The sequence below is a fragment of the Panthera uncia genome, assembly GCF_023721935.1.
Source record: "Panthera uncia isolate 11264 chromosome B2 unlocalized genomic scaffold, Puncia_PCG_1.0 HiC_scaffold_25, whole genome shotgun sequence".
NCBI classification, from domain to species: Eukaryota; Metazoa; Chordata; class Mammalia; order Carnivora; family Felidae; genus Panthera; species Panthera uncia.
In genome coordinates this window covers 8,229,134-8,243,487 of record NW_026057581.1, presented here as the reverse complement: position 1 = coordinate 8,243,487, position 14,354 = coordinate 8,229,134, and the positions used below count along the sequence as shown (strand labels likewise).

General features: G+C 44.7%; 1 protein-coding gene across 1 annotated transcript in view; it reads left to right on the top strand.

Annotated features, from left to right (window-relative positions):
• The window catches only part of E2F3 (E2F transcription factor 3), a 36,147-nt gene extending 22,963 nt beyond the window's left edge, over positions 1–13,184 (top strand). Inside the window, exons 2-6 of the mRNA XM_049611342.1 lie at positions 1,379–1,598; positions 3,157–3,315; positions 6,279–6,393; positions 8,329–8,464; positions 9,733–13,184. Of these exons, the coding sequence (XP_049467299.1) occupies positions 1,379–1,598; positions 3,157–3,315; positions 6,279–6,393; positions 8,329–8,464; positions 9,733–9,995 (893 nt within the window). The 3' untranslated portion in view covers positions 9,996–13,184. The remainder of the gene's footprint in view (positions 1–1,378; positions 1,599–3,156; positions 3,316–6,278; positions 6,394–8,328; positions 8,465–9,732) is intronic.
• Positions 13,185–14,354: the final 1,170 nt, after the last annotated feature.

Genomic DNA, 14,354 nt, shown 5'->3' with positions numbered 1-14,354 from the left:
ACTTTTCCACTCGGAATACAAGTTCTTTGTATTCTATACAAATTTAAATTCTACACCATTCTATAATCAAATTTAGTTTTAACTTTCCTTAACAGACATGACTTTGGAGAGCAGGCTTAACTGGGGGTAGACAAACCGCGCCAGGGTCGGGGATGTCTGCGCCAGCCTGAATCTCTCTAACTCAGCCGAAGGCAGTGTAAGAATTGACCGACACTAATACACTGCAGCTAGTTTTCCTTTCCATCGATTGCTTTTTCTGGGAGAGAGAAAAAAGTAGGTTGAAAACAGCTAAACAGTCCTTTATGTCTTTGGCATTTAACATAGATGCTAAATTAGACTTTGTTCGCTCCTCTCATGGAGTTTATGAATGAGGCAGTCCACAAACGGTGTGTAATGCTCAGCGAAAGCCTTGACCTGTGCACCTGTGAGAGAGTAAACACGATATTGAATAAGGACATTGCATTCAAGAGGGATGGGGCGATTCCACTGAAAGGCAGTTTCAGTATTCTTCATCCACTTGAAGCATTATTTGAAAAAGTGGTGAATAAGTCACACACACACACACACACACACACACAGAGGAGTCTGCAAAGCCAGTTAAATTGAGTCTGTCTGAGCCCATCATGTCACACACACACACACACACACACACACACACACACACACACACACAGAGGAGACTGCAAAGCCAGTTAAATTGAGTCTGTCTGAGCCCGTCATGAAACGCTAGGGAGACTTTGCAGCCTGGCCCCATCAGGTTAGGCTCCCCATGTGCTGCTCCCCTGAGGCTATCGTGCTTTTTCATTAATTCAACAGATATTGTTGAACACCTACTATGTGTGGGATTCTTCACTAGACCCAGAGAGGAGGGGAAGCCAAAGTAGAAACTCCTGAGAAATTCACACTAAAACGCTTTATAATCAAACAGGAACTTGTCCTGTCCCTTCCTTTTCTTTTTCTTTTTTTTTTTTTTTTATGTTTATTTATTTTTGAGAGAGAGAGACAGAGTCAGAGTGTAAAACAGAAGGGCAGAGAGAGAGGGAGACACAGAATCCGAAGCAGGCTCCAGGCTCTGAGCTGTCAGCCTGGAGCCCGATGCGGGGCTCAAACTTGTGAACCACGAGATCATGACCTGAGCCCCAGTCGGATGCTCAACCGACTGAGCCACCCGGGCGCCCCCTTCCTTTTCTAATAAAGCAATTTCATAGCTTTCTGTAACTTACCAAAACACGACAGCAACAGCTTTGCTTCAACACTAATACTTGGGCTGCAGCGGGAAAGAGGGCCTGCCTACCTGCAAAGAAACCCTTCATTTCTTTACCTCTCCCCCTTCCCTGTCCCCCCACCCCCACCCGCTCGGCTTTTGTTTTTCTTTAAGCTCCAAAATCTCCCTCAGAAAAAACACGGTATGACACCTCCCTTGGTCTGCTCACCAAGAAGTTCATTCAGCTACTGAGCCAGTCCCCTGATGGGGTCTTGGATTTGAACAAGGCAGCGGAGGTACTGAAGGTGCAGAAGAGAAGGATCTATGACATCACCAACGTGCTGGAAGGCATCCACCTCATTAAGAAGAAGTCGAAAAACAACGTGCAGTGGATGTGAGTACGAGCCACGGGCCCCAGTCCCAGGTCTCACGTCCACGCCCACACTCCGTCTCCGCGGTCCCCTTCTCCCTGCCCCTCAAGCAGGTCCTTTGTCAGAAGTTCAGAGCCTCTTTGCACAGAGCCCTTCTCTTTAGATACTTTCAGAGACGAAAAGCCTGATTAGCCTCAAGCCAGGGGATCCTGGGATTCAGTGGGGGGGGCGGGGGGGGGGGGGGGGGGCCTGCAGATGTCAAGGAAGATGCCGTTCATCTGCTGTGGCGATGCCCACGTGTGTGCTCCCGTGGCAAATCTAAAGGCTGCTCACGCGTGTCGTTGGCTCGTCTCTAACAGGCATTTGGAAGCGAACGACCGCTGTGTGTTAACACATCCGTGTGTATACACCATTGCCACATTATCCTTAGCCGTGGCTCGACCAGCAGGCCACCTCACTTTCTGAGTAAACTGAGGCAAGACTTAGTTGCCTCGGTTCCTTCTGGAAAGCAGGGATGTTAACACTTACCACCCACACGTGTGATTACACGTATGATCATGCCACTCGTGAATTATTAGACGGGGCGCCTGAAGAGCCTCTATTTTAGAAGAAACTTTGAAAGCGTTGTGGGAAGGAACCAACCTCTTAGAGGGTAGCTTTGGAAAAATACTACCTCAGACACGATAAGATGAGCGGGTAACTTTTTGTACTTTTTTGGGATTTTGTGACGACTCGGTGACCCATTTTGGCCTGTTGGGTAGTGGCCTTTGTTCTCCCATACAGCACACAGATCCGTTCCCTTAACCTCCTTTTCCTTGTCGGTGGTTGGTATAAGGCCCTCAGAAACTGCCTAGGTCTTTTGTACTTTTCGGATGATATTTTGTTGAATTTTGAACCACTCCTCATCTTTTCTTTCAAATTTTTCTCGCTATGTCTCTCCATCCTTCTTCCCCCTCTCTTTCTCTTTCCCCCCAGGAGGCATGTGGCAGGGAGGAGGCCCTCCTTTCGCCCTTTGAATTGGAGGCTTCTGAAGAAACAGGCCTCCTCTGGAGAAAAGAAACCTGAAAATAGTAGTGTTGGATTTTGGGTTGTTGTGTTTTGTTGTTTTTTTTTTTTCCCCCACTTAGTTTCTATGGTGTGAGAGGTGAAGGACGGTGTGGAGAAAAAAAAAATAGGTGTATAAATGCTCTGATTTTAACAATTGGCTAACAAGCAGCGTGACCTGTGTCAAGAGGAGACATTTAGGGCCGCCTGGGTGGCTCAGTCAGTTAAGCATCCAACTTCAGCTCAGGTCATGATCTCACGGATCATGAGTTTGAACCCTGCGTTGGGCTCTGCACTGACAGCTCAGAGCTGGAGACTGGTTCGGATTCTGTGTCTCCCTGCCTCTGCTCCTCTCTCTCTCTCTCTCTCTCTCTCTCTCTCTCACTCTCTCTTTCTCTCCAAACTAAATAAACATTTTAAAAAATTAAAAAAAAAGAGGAGACATTTACTCAAAAGACCACTTCTCCCTTCCCTCCCTTCCACCCCCACCTCTGGTCCCCCCCAGCAGCCATGATGAGTCTGTGTTTCGGTTTCCAGGGGCTGCAGTCTGTCTGAGGACGGGGGCATGCTGGCCCAGTGTCAAGGCCTGTCGAAGGAAGTGACCGAGCTCAGCCAGGAGGAGAAGAAATTAGATGAGCTGATCCAAACCTGCACCCTGGACCTCAAACTGCTAACCGAGGATTCAGAGAATCAAAGATATCCTTTGTGTCACCTGTTCCTTGGGGGTTAGCGCCTTCTAGATTACATCGAGAGTTGACAGGCTGACTGTTAGGCACAGGTAGAATTTTACTCTGGTTTCACCCAAGCCCATGTATATGTGTGTGCATGTGTGTGTGTGTGTAAATCCACTTATCTTGGTTTTAGAACTCAGTATTTATGGAAAGATAGTCACCGGACAGTATCTTCTCCTATCTATTTTGATAGCTGGGTGGTGACTGGTTTGGGGTTTTTTTTTTTGTTTTTTTAAGCATGTTATTTATGTGTGGTTGGGACATATGGACACACTCATAGCGTAAGGCAGCACTATCATAAGACACGTAAGGTGTCGGTGTTAATATTAATGACAACACCCAGCAGATTCATCTTTGGCTCCCCAGATTTCTGGTGGGCGTGAGCTGTCACTGTTGGGGTTCTCACATTCTATTTTCTTTTCATCAGATATTGGAGCGATTGGAATTTGTTGATTCTGGGCTACAGCTGAAGGAATAAAGAGAGTAGAGAAAAACCACACTATAACTTCTCCCATGCGTTAATGCTGATTCATAGCACCAAGATTTCAGAAGCACCCACCCCCACCCCCGGCCCCAAGGCCTGCGACATCTCAATTTATCCATTCATCTACAGACATTAGTCTCTGGAAGTAAAATTTTTTAAAGCCAGTTCTTGTCAACTGGCTGACAATCTGTTGGCCATCATGGGAAAACTTACTGTTCATCATCCCCCCTTCCAGCAAGAAGGGAGCAAGATTACTTCATTATGTTGACAAGAAGATCTTGCAATATTCTCAGTTTCTAGAAGAAGACAAAGCCAATGTTTTAAGACACCCCATCTCTAATCTGCATTCCCCACTTGTGATCATTCCACATTACCCTTTATGGCTGATAAGCTTCCCCTTGGAGGGTGTGGGGACATACATTTTCCAATTCGGGCAGTATTTTGCTACTGTGATCGTTCGCTTTCTGTTGACCGAAAGATTCATCTTGTCAGCTGATGATTAGTGACATGGAGAAGAGGTGTGATGATTTGAACCCCCGGTGGTGGCCAGAGTGGGTTTATCAGGAAAGAACGCAGAATAACTCTAGTGGGGCTGCTTCCTTCATTGTTTAGTCGGGAGCCCCGTGGAGGAAGAGACGGGGTGGTTGTCCGTGATTGACAGCCCTCTGCAATGTGTAGCTTACGGCGTGGTCCCCTACATTAGCTTTCTCTGGGGCCATTGTTCCGGAAACTGAAAGCTTCCTTGCGGGGAGCTGCTAACCCAAAAAAGCAAATTCAGGAGGGAGCCACAGCAGAAGTACTTTTAAATTTGTAAGATTAGAAAATGTGTTTGCACAATTTATTTCAATTCGCCACTCAGTTCCGAATGTGGTACAGCTTGTTCACAAATGTGTTGAAACTTTCCTTCCTGCAGCATGTTGAGTAATTGTAGATGAGTTTTTAATAAGTTATTGTCGCACAGCTTTTTTTGACAGTGGGCTGTGGAATAGGTACCTGGCTGTCAGTTCCCCCAGCGTTCTCGGTAAAAATTCACAACAGTCAGTTTGCTTCCTTGATGAAATAAATGGGGACCTAAGACCTGGACTCCCACATGAGCTTGTCCCATCAAGTTCAGCACCGAATTAGCCGTTGTCTGAACCGTTCAGACTTAAAGAAGATAGTCTATGAAGATGCCCCTGAAAGTATATACAGATATGAAGTGAATGTGCTTTACTCTGCGCAGCACGTTCCTTAGCTTCCTTCAATTTCTAATAAAAGTCCACTGTTCTAAGAGACATTTCCTCCTGGCTCTCTCAACCCTATTTCTGTATTAAACATGTCAGATCATTGACTCTATGTGCTGTATTACATTACCTGCAGAAAGGCCTTCATTGAGTTGTGATTTGCTGTTTTATCCTAGGCATTTTTTGTGGGCTAACATAAAAAATGCAACAGGCTAGAAGACATTGTACATTAATTATGTCACTCCGTGTGCCTTGTAGAAGAGAGCTACGTGAGTTCTTTTACTGCCGAGTAAGAACGTGTCTCTCTAGGCAAGCTTGCGTGAATACTTTTATCATGTAGTAAGTACCATATTCTTTCATGATATCCTCTCAGGTTTGCCTGCCAGGGCACTCAAAAGAATTGTTCAGTGAGTAGAAGTCATTAGCAAGGGTACTGAAATACTGTTTGCTCTGTCTTCTAACGGCAGTGTTTCTCAAGTTTGTTCAGTGGCAGAGCCTTGGGAAGCTGCTTTTCTCCTCCTTGTGAACACTGAAATATTGACAGTTAATAATATCCTACAAAGGATGATTTTTGTAACAGAGAAATAATGACAGTCTTATCAATGGGCAGTGTATAATCACCCACAGCCCGGGTGCCGTTAAGAATACAGGCTGTCTGCCTGAGCAGTCTTCTGAATTCTTCCACCAAAAGATCTGTTTGCTACTCACTCATTCATTTGGGTGGCTGCTGACATTTGCTAATAGTCAAGCAGCAGATAGAAGTTACTGGAGTTTCAGAAAATATATGGGTATTAGAACTTACTTTTTTTTCCCCCCCTGTAAATTGGGAACTGCCATCACTCAGTTTTAGTGACAGAACACTTTTCACTGAAGTGTATAGAATGTCTGTGCTCCAGAGGAACCTGGCTAGGAAATCCCTGAACAAATTGGGTTTTGGTTTTCTTTGGATAGTTTAACTATTCCGTTTCTGTGTTTGATGTTTTAAGTAGCCATGGGCTTTTTAGAAATGGGCAGGAAAAAGCTGTGTATTTGTCTTGTGTAGAATATCAACCAGAAGATTCACGGGAGATCCCATATATTTAAAGATCTAGACGGAGACGCTGATATATTCTTCCAAGTCATAAAAATACTTTATAAAATTTTTCCTTGCATCTGTTCTTTTGTCTTCTAAATGGTTACATCTGAGTCAATTCACTGGAAGATTTCCTTAACACTCCCTACGTTAGCTTACGTTACATATCAAGATATTCGAAAAATTAGTGGCCTTAAAGACCAAACTGTTATAGTTGTCAAAGCCCCTCCAGAAACAAGACTTGAAGTGCCTGACCCAATAGAGGTAAGGAGATAACATCTTTGTTCATCTGCAGAGATCTTTCTGGAATGCTTGAAGTTAAGGAATCGTGGAGTCATGGACAAAGGGTGTATCCTCTGAAAAACTGGATACTTCTTTCCCATCTATTTTACTTAGCCCGAACTTTAAAAAACATTTCAGGGGCACTTGGGTGGCTAGTCGGTTAAGTGTCTGACTTCGGCTCAGGCCACGATCTCACAGCTCGTGGGTTCAAGCCCCGCGTCGGGCTCTGTGCTGACAGCTCAGAGCCCGGAGACTGCTTTGGATTCTGTGTCTTGTCTGTCTGCCCCTCCTCCACTCATGCTCTGTCTCATTCTGTCTCTCAAAAATAAATAAATGTAAATAAAAAAAAAATAAAAAACATTTCAACAGTTCATTATGCATGGAGTCCCCCAGAAATCAAATTTAACATAGCAGCATTGAACTTGGTGTATGGCTCCCTGTCCCTCTTGTACTTTTTGTTTCTCTATCATCTGGTGGTTCTGACTGATTTGAACCATTGGGGAATTTTATGTTGATTGCCCTGGACCCCCAGGAGTAGAGGCATAAATGCTTTAATGTATCTCCCCAATTAAAAAAAAAAAAAAAAGTAACCCCCCAACATATCTTAGCACATTTTCAGAATTTATCTTTTATAACATGTTTACTTTTAAGAAATCACATAAGGCTGTGGCTGAATTGATAGACTAGAATATTAGAAGAAAGTAGGGAGCATGTTTTTCTGATTGGTTTCAGATAATCTTCACTAATATAGGCCTGGACTGTAACTATAAGATAAAGAAATGTAGCAAAAAGGAAATGCATAGAAAATAAGAGAATGAAATTTGCAAGCTCCCATCTAGGGTACAGTTCTCACCTTAAATAATATTAATAGCTCTGTGACCCAGATGAAGAAGAATTTTAGATGTTAGTGTGCCGTATTCTCTTATTAAACTCTGCTCCTATCATGTAAGAATGCTATTCATCCAGTGGTTATTAAAGTTCACATGAAAAAGCCCTGCCAGGGGTGCCTGGGTGGCTCAGTCGGTTAAGCGTCCAACTTCAGCTCAGGTCATGATCTCGCGGTCCGTGAGTTCTAGCCCCGCGTCGGGCTCTGTGCTGACCGCTCAGAGCCTGGAGCCTGTTTCAGATTCTGTGTCTCCCTCTCTCTGACCCTGCCCCGTTCATGCTCTGTCTCTCTCTGTCTCAAAAATAAATAAACGTTAAAAAAAAAGAAAAAGCCCTGCCATATAGGAAAAACAACAGGGAAATACTGTCTATGGAATATTTAAAAGACCTTTTAATAGTTTGCATAGAAGCAATATATTTAAAGAGCACAGTTCACCTCCTCTAGGGCAGGGGTCAGTAAACTTTTTCTTTATAAAGGATCAGGCAGTAGGGCGTCCGACTTCAGCTCAGGTCATGATCTCACAGTTCGTGAGTTCGAGCCCCACGTTGGGCTTTGTGCTGACAGCTCAGAGCCTGGAGCCTGTGTACCCCCCCCCCCCCCGCCCCTTCCGCACTCATGCTCTGTCTCTGTTTCTCAAAAGTGAGTAAACGTTAAAAAAAAAAAAAAAGTTAAAGGACCAGGCAGTAAATATTTTTGGACTTGTGAGCCATAAGTCTCTGTTGGGACAACTCAACTGCACAACTCTGCCATTATGATAGTATGAGGGAAAAAAAAAAAAAAAAGCCAGAGGCAATCCATAAACCGTGGGAATGGGCATGATTCTATGCCAATAAAACTTTATTTACAAAGCCAGTTGATGGGCTGGATTTGGCCTTCGGGCTGCAGTTTGCTGGCCCCTGCTTTTGATCGGAGTGGGCTACCAGTGAAGAAGCAAAATAAAGAATGAAAATTACCCTTACTTTCCATTTTTAGATAATTACTGTAGCTTTCATTTTTCATTTTTGGACTTTTCTCACTTCTTCTGTTTATAGAGCCTACAAATACATTTGGCAAGTACCCAAGGGCCCATTGAGGTATATTTGTGTCCAGAAGAGACAGAAACACACAGTCCAATGAAAACAAACAACCAAGACCACAATGGGAATATCCCGAAACCCCCTTCCAAAGGTAAAAATCCAGCTTTTTCATTTGGAAACTATGTTAAAAATGAAGGTCATTGGAAGGATCGTGTGTCAGAACCACACGTCTAGGCAAGAAATGAAAACTTTTGTTATTAAACGTTATTAAGGTAATTTTTTTTTAAGGCATTGGGACTGGTTACAGAATAAAATAATGATCTTGAGCAAATGACTCCTCCACCCTCGGATGGAGTCCCTCAGGCTTTTGCAATCAGCGGAAACCATTTGCTTAGTGTTTTAGAAAACCAACTCAAGTGCGGAGTGAAGCTGTGAGCTGTTGGGGTGAATCATCAGCGACACTGAAAGGCAACAAGTTTGGAGAGAAAAGCCTTTTGTCGACAGAAGTTGTAACTGAATTTCCACCCTCCCTCCCCGACCCCAGTGTGATGGGGACAAGACATGGGAGGAATAACCCCGGGGGGAGTCTAAGTGCTCCCCTCTTTTCAGTTTCAGACTGGGGGACGTGTATTTAATTTTTCTTCCTACCGTTTCCCAGTATAGCAGCAAGAATAGGAGTGATTTACGTGAATAGGTTCTGATCTAATACTGAGCAAAAAACAAAAAACACAGCACCTCAGATGGTAAAACGAAAGACCCCCCCCCTTTCAAAGAGGATATGTCTTATTACATGTGTTTTTAGAGGTATCTTTAAAAGGTAGTTGAAAAAAGGCTAAGTTAAAATCAGTGAGCCCTACTAGGAAGCCAGTGTTTCACTATTGATATTTTGTTTTGTTTTTCCTTTAAATAGTGACTAACTGGGGGCACCTGGGTGGCTGAGTCCGTTGAGCATCCGATGACTCTTGATTTTGGTTCAGGTCATGGTCCCAGGGTCGTGGGATCAAGCCCTGCATCGGGCTTCAAGCTATGATGCGTGTGGAGTCTGCTTAAGATTCTGTCTCTCTCCCTCTGCCCCTCTCACCCACTCAAGATCTCTCCCTCTCAATAAATAAATAGTGACTAACTGATAGCAGAACAGAGTGTTGGAACTTGTTAGCCTGTAATCTTTGAAATGGTTTGTAGTCTTGTTTGCTAACAGTGGACGTTTCAAAAGATGAATGAGTTAGACCAGAACAGAGAAAGGCAGCCCATCGCTGTGAACAGTTAGCACGAGATGGTCTGGACCGCAGTGTCGTTCTGATCAACCTTAGCAGAGGGCGCATGCTCTTATAACAGTGACGTGCATATTCTTCTAAAAAGTCGATTGATTTGCTCCTAATTTATTTTTCTGTTTCCCCCATTTCTTTTTCCCCCTTTCAGACTTGGCTTCAACCAACTCAGGACATAGCGATTGTTCAATTTCTATGGCGAACCTTTCTCCTTTGGCCTCCCCAGCCAACCTCTTACAGCAGACTGAGGACCAAATTCCTTCCAACCTGGAAGGACCATTTGTGAACTTACTGCCCCCCCTGCTCCAAGAAGACTATCTCCTAAGCCTTGGGGAGGAAGAAGGCATCAGCGATCTCTTCGATGCTTACGATTTGGAAAAGCTCCCACTGGTGGAAGATTTTATGTGTAGTTGATTATGCATTGTGTGAACTCCCCTTATAAACCAATATTTTTTTATTATGGAACCAGAACATCTGTCATGCAGTGTTGTCCCTTCCTGCCTTCTTCCTCCGAGATAGTATCATGAAGTAAACTACAAACTTCAGAACAAAGCTGACATTTTAATGAATTTAAAAAAAAAAATTTTTTTTTTTCGTTTATTTGTCTAAACGCACAGTCGCAGGCGCCCTTGGGAAAGCCCTGCTTTGCCCCAGGCTCCAAAATCTCCTGGATGAGTCAGCAAGTGAGAAAATGTGCAATCAGGTGTCTCTCACCCGTATTTTTCTTCCCCCACCCCCTTCCCGGATTGGCTTGCTGTCCCTGATGGATGGGCTGTCGAATGGGGTCTGGCCACCTGGCCCACTCGAAAACAGCAATCTTCCTTAATAGCATTTCAAGCCGTGCCTTCTCCGCAGAATGCATGTCTTTGGGGTCTGCTAATATGGAACGGAACGGCAGGAACTGTAAACTTGAAGTCATGCAAAAAGTATGAAATGGATTTCTTCAGCTCTTCTTAGGAATATTTAAATTACTGTCATAATTCAGTGTAAGCTATGGACCGCGTGTCCCGCCAGGAGGTCGAGAGAACCCGCACAGCCTTTCGGATGAAGAGCTCTGTTTTCTACTATCTGTTGCAGATACAGAAGAACCATAGCGTTCTGCCACTCGAAGCTGTTGTGGATTTTCCTGACTCCGTTAACCACTCCCAGTCCCCCGCCCCCAACGTATTTGTCAGTTTAGAGTTGATTTGTAGCAAATGCTCACTTAGAAGTCCTTTGTGGATTGTTTTAGGCTTTTAAAAAAAATTTTTTTTTTTAGCCGCCATTGAAGCATTCCTGTGGCACCCATCACCATTTCAATTTAATTGTTTACTTTGAAACGGTTTTTTGCTCATTGGAATGATTTAAGCAGAGGTAGAGAACCTCTACTGATCAGAGCATCTAGACGCGTGGGACTGCAGGTGTAACAGCTTTGGCAAGAAGCACCAACCCCTTCTTGCTTCCCTTCCTGGGAGCGAGGGGGTCCTGGGGCTCGCGGACACCGGTGGCCCATGCGAGAGGAGAACCAGGTCAGATGACAGAGCAAGTCCCAGGGAGCCGCAGGTGTGGATCCCTCCGTCCTCGGGCTTCCCTCCTTCCCCCCCCCCCCCCCGGGCCCCGAGAGTGGGGCAAGGGCTCTCTTACACTGCACTCAGGGAGACCACTTCTCAGGATGGGGTCAGATGGAGAGGCCTCCGGGGACAAAGACATCCCCGCCGTGTGAGTGGCATTCTGTGGGCATTCACTTAACGCTGGCGAGACCGGGGCACCCCCCCCCCCCCACTGCCCAGGGGGGCTGCAGTCGTCCTGGCCAGAGCCCGGTCCCCTTCCTCCATGAAGGAGTAAAGTTGAACCAAGGGAAGCCGGGAGGTGGGAAAAGAAGCGATAGAATGCCGGGGCGCCTCCCACTTTACTCTTCGGGGATGGTGTCCCCCAGTTGCTGGAGGCTTCGTGTCAGCCGCACATCCTCCCAGGTACGTCCAAGAATGGCTTTCCCGTGGGCCCCGGGAGCGAGCCTTCTCCCCGCCCCCCCCCCCCCCCCCCCCCCCCCCCCGGGGCAGGTGGCCTGGTACCTCAGATCCATTCCTTGGATACTGAAGACTGCAGGAATGAGGGAGTCACATAAGTAACAAACAGAAAACAAAAACCTCAAGATGAAACAAACGGTTAAATTGAAATGCTCTGTGCCTGACGCAGCAGCACTCGATTCCTGTGTTGAACCGAATCGAGAACATCCCTTGGGAAAAACACAAAACAAGACAAAACAAAACAAAACAAAAAACCACGAAAGCCCCCAGCCAGTTTACTCTAGGTAGATTTCCACAATATGCAAAGTGGTGGTGGGGTCAAAACAAATGACACCAGCACTTTAAACTCTTTGTGTGGGTATGCGTGGGTGTATGTTTGGGAAGGCAAACAAAGGTGCAGATTATCCTCGTTTTTTCTTCCTCGGCCTCCGTCCCCAGCCTCCTCCCTCACACACACTGGATTTGGTACAAATAGCGGTGTGGTCCGTGATGAAGCCTTGGGGTGGGGGAGGGAGGGGGAGCTTTGTGTCAAGTGCCTACTGGAAATGCACTGTGGGGTGTTTTCCTGTATGGGAAACCGTTTATGCCAAGCTTTCCCCCATTTCCCATATTTATCTCATCTGGTTAGCTGCCTCTGCTCCCAGCTTTGTCTCATTCTCTTTGCCAGCTGCACAAAGCTGATTTTTTTCCAAAGTCTAAAGACTGAGCTCACCTGGCTAGGTTGCTGTGTGTTCTGTTGACTTTCTCGCGAAGCCTTTGCGTGATGTAATAATGCCGTATTTATTGTTTTTAAAAGAGAAAGGAATACTAATAAGTCTTAAAGAGTTCCTTCACGCGTAAGATTTTTTTTTTTCCCCCAGTTAGTGGGCTTAACTGGTGTACCTTAATTAGACGTCCGTGCTGTGTTCCATTTGCATTAGTCCTTTTCTTTCTGACGTAGTATCTGGCGTACCCAGCGGGTTAGTACTACGGTATTTGTGTTACTTTAAGTACTAAGTCTGCAGGTTTTCTGGTACCATTGAGTTGCTGCTATTAACGCTCACACATGAAATGGCTGAAAGTTACAAGTGTGCAAATTATGACTGCGTGAGCCTTACAAAATAAAGTGTATAAAGGGCAACACATGAGCTGTCAAACAGTGTTAGGTGTGTGTTCATATGTACAGATCTGTGCATAGCGGTCGTTTTATTTAAGTTGATATGTAGTCTACTCACATTTTCATTATCTAGCAATTTTGTACAAAAAAAAATAGCAATTAATTTGTAAACACTGCCAGAGTATTTTCTAGCTGGTTTGTAATTTTTTAAGAGTGTCATATTGCGTTTTCGTTTTTCGTCGTGGTTTCTGTTTCCGTTTTCGTTGTTTTCAGTGTAGATCTGTAAATAAAACTGCAGTATTTAAAGCTTTATCTTTCAGGAAAAAGAGAGTAAGAACTCGAGGAGTGCATGACAGTCTGTGTGTGAGAGGAAGGGTCTGAAGGAAGATGGCTTTGCAGTGGTATGGCAAGTCCGATTGTGGGAATTTCTTTTCCTACGGGGTACGTGATTTTGTCGAAAGGAAGTATCTCTCCCACAATTGGGAGTAGGCAAACTACTAATCGGTTTAGCTTCGTGTTGTATGCTAGTTTAAAAAAGAAAATATGTAATATAATGTAAAAAAAAAAAAAGCTTTTATGACGGATTTTGTAAATAGATTTGTTACAGGGTAAACCTGTTCTCTAGCTGTGATCTTACCACTTCAAATGGGTGTAATTTGAATAAATTTTGTATGGTAAAGGATCAATAAAATGATTTTTTTTTTTAAGAGTTCAGACTTGTAAATGGCTTTTCTTCATACCATCTCATGTTCCTATATTAACTTCATTTTTGGGGATGCACTTTAACAAGGGGAAAGGTTGCCCAGAAGCTGAAGAACGTCACATGCCTTACCCTTTATTTGGGACTTGGGGAACACGGGACATCCTTTTCGAGCACCTGTGGTGTGCTTAGCACTTAGAACATGCTGTCCCTCTGGCCACCTGCAAAAACCACTTCCAGATATTGAAGGATTTTTACACTATGGGACAAGTCCAGTTTTATTCGTCATAACAAGTATGAAGCCAAAAGATTTTAATTCTCGAGATGGATAATTACCTCCCTTGTCCAAGATTCTGTATCTCTTGTAATACTGCCTAGGAGCAGGTTAGGAATTTTGGATGGCCATCTTATTATTATTTTTTTTTTAATACTTATTTTTGAGAGAGAGAGGGAGACCCAGAATCCGAAGCAGGCTCCGGGCTCTGAGCTGTCAGCACGGAGCCCAACGTGGGGCTTGGACCCACAAACGGCGAGATCAAGACCCGAGCCGATGTCGGACGCTTAACTGACTGAAACACCCAGGCGCCCCATCTCATACTCTTCATGCTCAGCTTATCATCTAAACTCCCAAACTGTTGTGTATGGTACATATACACACGCAATCAGTCCATCAATACACAAGGGTATAAAGCTCAAAAACAAAACCATTCCTGCCCCTTCCCCCAACCTATTCACCCTAGAGGAAACCACAATTCTCAATTTTCTGATGCATATCCCTCCGGTTGCTTCCCAGGCAGATATACGTGGGTGTGCACGTGCATGTGTATTTTAACATAAATCCTACCACGTACCCTCATCTGCAGCTCCTGCCGTGTCCTTGCTGTAAATTCAGCCACCTTTCCAAGTTTGTACTTACAGACCACGTTCGCTCTCTTCAAAGCCTGCATAGCATTCCAGTGGTTAAGAGTGTA